General features: G+C 38.5%; 1 protein-coding gene across 2 annotated transcripts in view; it reads right to left on the reverse strand.

Annotated features, from left to right (window-relative positions):
* The window catches only part of LOC137974677 (glutathione hydrolase 1 proenzyme-like), a 35,504-nt gene that overhangs the window by 19,733 nt on the left and 13,271 nt on the right, over positions 1–2,500 (reverse strand). For both annotated transcript variants that reach the window (XM_068821615.1, XM_068821614.1), the window contains exons 4-5: positions 2,075–2,379; positions 194–333 (exon numbers count right to left, since the gene is read on the reverse strand). In XM_068821615.1, coding sequence (XP_068677716.1) covers positions 194–333; positions 2,075–2,379 — 445 coding nt within the window. The remainder of the gene's footprint in view (positions 1–193; positions 334–2,074; positions 2,380–2,500) is intronic.

Consider the following 2,500-nt stretch of genomic DNA (forward strand, 5'->3'; position numbering starts at 1 on the left):
TTTATAATTAATTGGCGCTTTTGCTACCAAATATTAGACTCTTTCTGATGGCTAACATTTCGCAGAATATAGATTATATTAGCCAGTTTGTTTGTTACACGATGCCTTTTACAAGCAATTTCGATTGTTAATAAGGCAAAGTGTAAGGCGGCAGCAAAGGCGTCCTTTAGAAGAGGAAATATATTTCACGCACCTCGTTGATGTTCGCGTTGAATGCTGGATCCCCAAGCAGACCTCGCCATGCGTAACCGAACTTAAAAGCTTCAATGATTCGATGATATGTAAGGACTGAAGCATTTACGCCGTTAAGATCAGCTGGCGCCATTTTGTAACCTGAAAGTTTAAGTATGAGACAAGCTTAATTCTTTGAAGAGTGACTGGATTGCATGAGAGAGGGGTCGGAAGTGTAGGAGAAAGGTGGGCGGGGGAAGGGGTGGTAAAGTTGAAGGGAAGCGGATTCTCCTTTCTTTTTTTTGTTTTAGAGAAATGCACATGCCCATTCTCTGCAAACTACAGTGCATCAATCATTGCGCACTATGTGAAAGACAGAATAAGGCTAGATTAGTTATTTGAAGAGCGGAAAGAGTAGACGCAAGAGAAACAAAGAAAATTTGTTTTGTTTTTTTCTCTTTTCTTTTTTTATTTTTTTATCATTTTAGGAAAATGCACAGGCGCACTCTCTGTAAACTACAGCGCACCAATCAATGCGCACTATGTGACAGACACCGTGGGCACAAAGAGAAATGTGCATCTCTTTAATAAATGTAATTTTCACATTGCTGCAATGTAATGCGTGTGAGGTGTCAACGATTTTTGTGCCCGGTATGCTGCTCTCCATGTATTTGCATTGGCATGTAATAATGCTACACTTCTGGTTAGATGTAGTATTTAAGAGTTTTTGTTAGCGTGAGTCGTCTCCAGACGGCATCTCCTGTATTTTGCCTTATGTTGTCGGTTCATTTTTATCTGATCAATAAACTAGATTCCCCTTTTGTATACTTGTAATCAGTGATTTATCACTGTTACTTAGTTATAAATTATTTTGTTGTCATTTCACTGCAGAGTGATTAGACAACAAAGAGCTGAAACACCCACAGCGTCGACGAAAACGAAAATGGTAGAAAAAATACCTTCAATGAACACAAAATACTAAGGACGCTGCACACGTACGTTTCACATATTGGTTCTATTCTCCGGCCGCCGTTTTCGTCCTGCTAACGACGGAAATAATCTAATTCCAGGTTACGTGGAGAACGTGAGCACTGACGATACGTCTTGTCTTTTTTCTCTGAACGTTTGCGCTGTTCGTAAAAAATTAAATCCGAGATAACTGGTACACAAATCAAATGTGGTTCAGCGTTGTCTGCACTCTTATCGACAACGACATTCGTCATCACAATGGTCAAAATACTCAACGCCAAAGAAATTGTTTATTTCGGAGCGTGACCAAGTTCGTGACAGAAAGAAAGAGCAAACGTTGTCTGTAACTTTATCGCAATCTCGGATTGATTTATTTCCCAATATGACACGAGCAACGCTATCTAGACTCACATCGACAACGGAAAAATTAGCCAATCAGACTGCGAGATTACAAGCAATTTTGATAAAAAATTACTCTTCAGGTAACTTGGAATGATCGTGAAACTATTACAAAGACGCAAATGAAATGTTTAAGTTTTTAACACTTGGAAAAGTTTAAGGAAGCTCTGAATCGGCTCATGAGATTTTTTGAACTTTGCAGAGTGTTTTATCTTAGCCTTCTAATCAATTTCCAGGAATAAAAAATGTGGCTAACCGAGTTCGTTTTTTCGTTATAAGAGTTTAATTAAAAGCAAAATATAACGCGCTTTAAGATGGCTCGTTTGTAGCCACTGTAGCCTATTACGTCACATTAATGAGTGCATCTTGTTAAGCAATTATTTGGAGTTTCATATGGTACCATAACAATGCCGTAACGCGAAACTGTTGGGTAGATTCAATCCTTCCAAATAGTACAGTTTGTTAAAAGTGTTGAAACTGGTATCAGCCTCCTTAAGTTTTCCATGAATGTTAGAAGCAATCTTTAAACACTAACCTTTCAATATGTTCAAGATCAGAGCCAACACGGCGCCACTTGACGGAGGCGGGCTAAGGAACATTGTCATATTCAAAAGTTCTCCTTTCAGAGGCTTTCTTGTGACGGCTTCATATTGCCTTAAATCCTCCGGAGAAACTTTGCTGTTAATTTGGCTCATGTCGCGTGAGATGTTTTTCGCCAATGATCCATTGTAAAACGATTCCGGATCATCTTGAAGGATTTCTAATGTCTTTGCATATTGTTCGTTTCTTATTCTTTCGCCCTGTGTATAAAGGTTGCCATCTTTATTTAGGAGTAGTTCTCTGGAAAATAAGTTGCAGTGATAAGATGAAAGTGATTGAAAACGAGAGGTAATTTTCAAATACAGAACGCCGCCACAAAAAAAAAATCAGCGAACACTTTAAAAACATCATATTGCAAGTA

The sequence above is a fragment of the Montipora foliosa genome, chromosome 11 (genome assembly GCF_036669935.1).
Source record: "Montipora foliosa isolate CH-2021 chromosome 11, ASM3666993v2, whole genome shotgun sequence".
NCBI classification, from domain to species: domain Eukaryota; kingdom Metazoa; phylum Cnidaria; class Anthozoa; order Scleractinia; family Acroporidae; genus Montipora; species Montipora foliosa.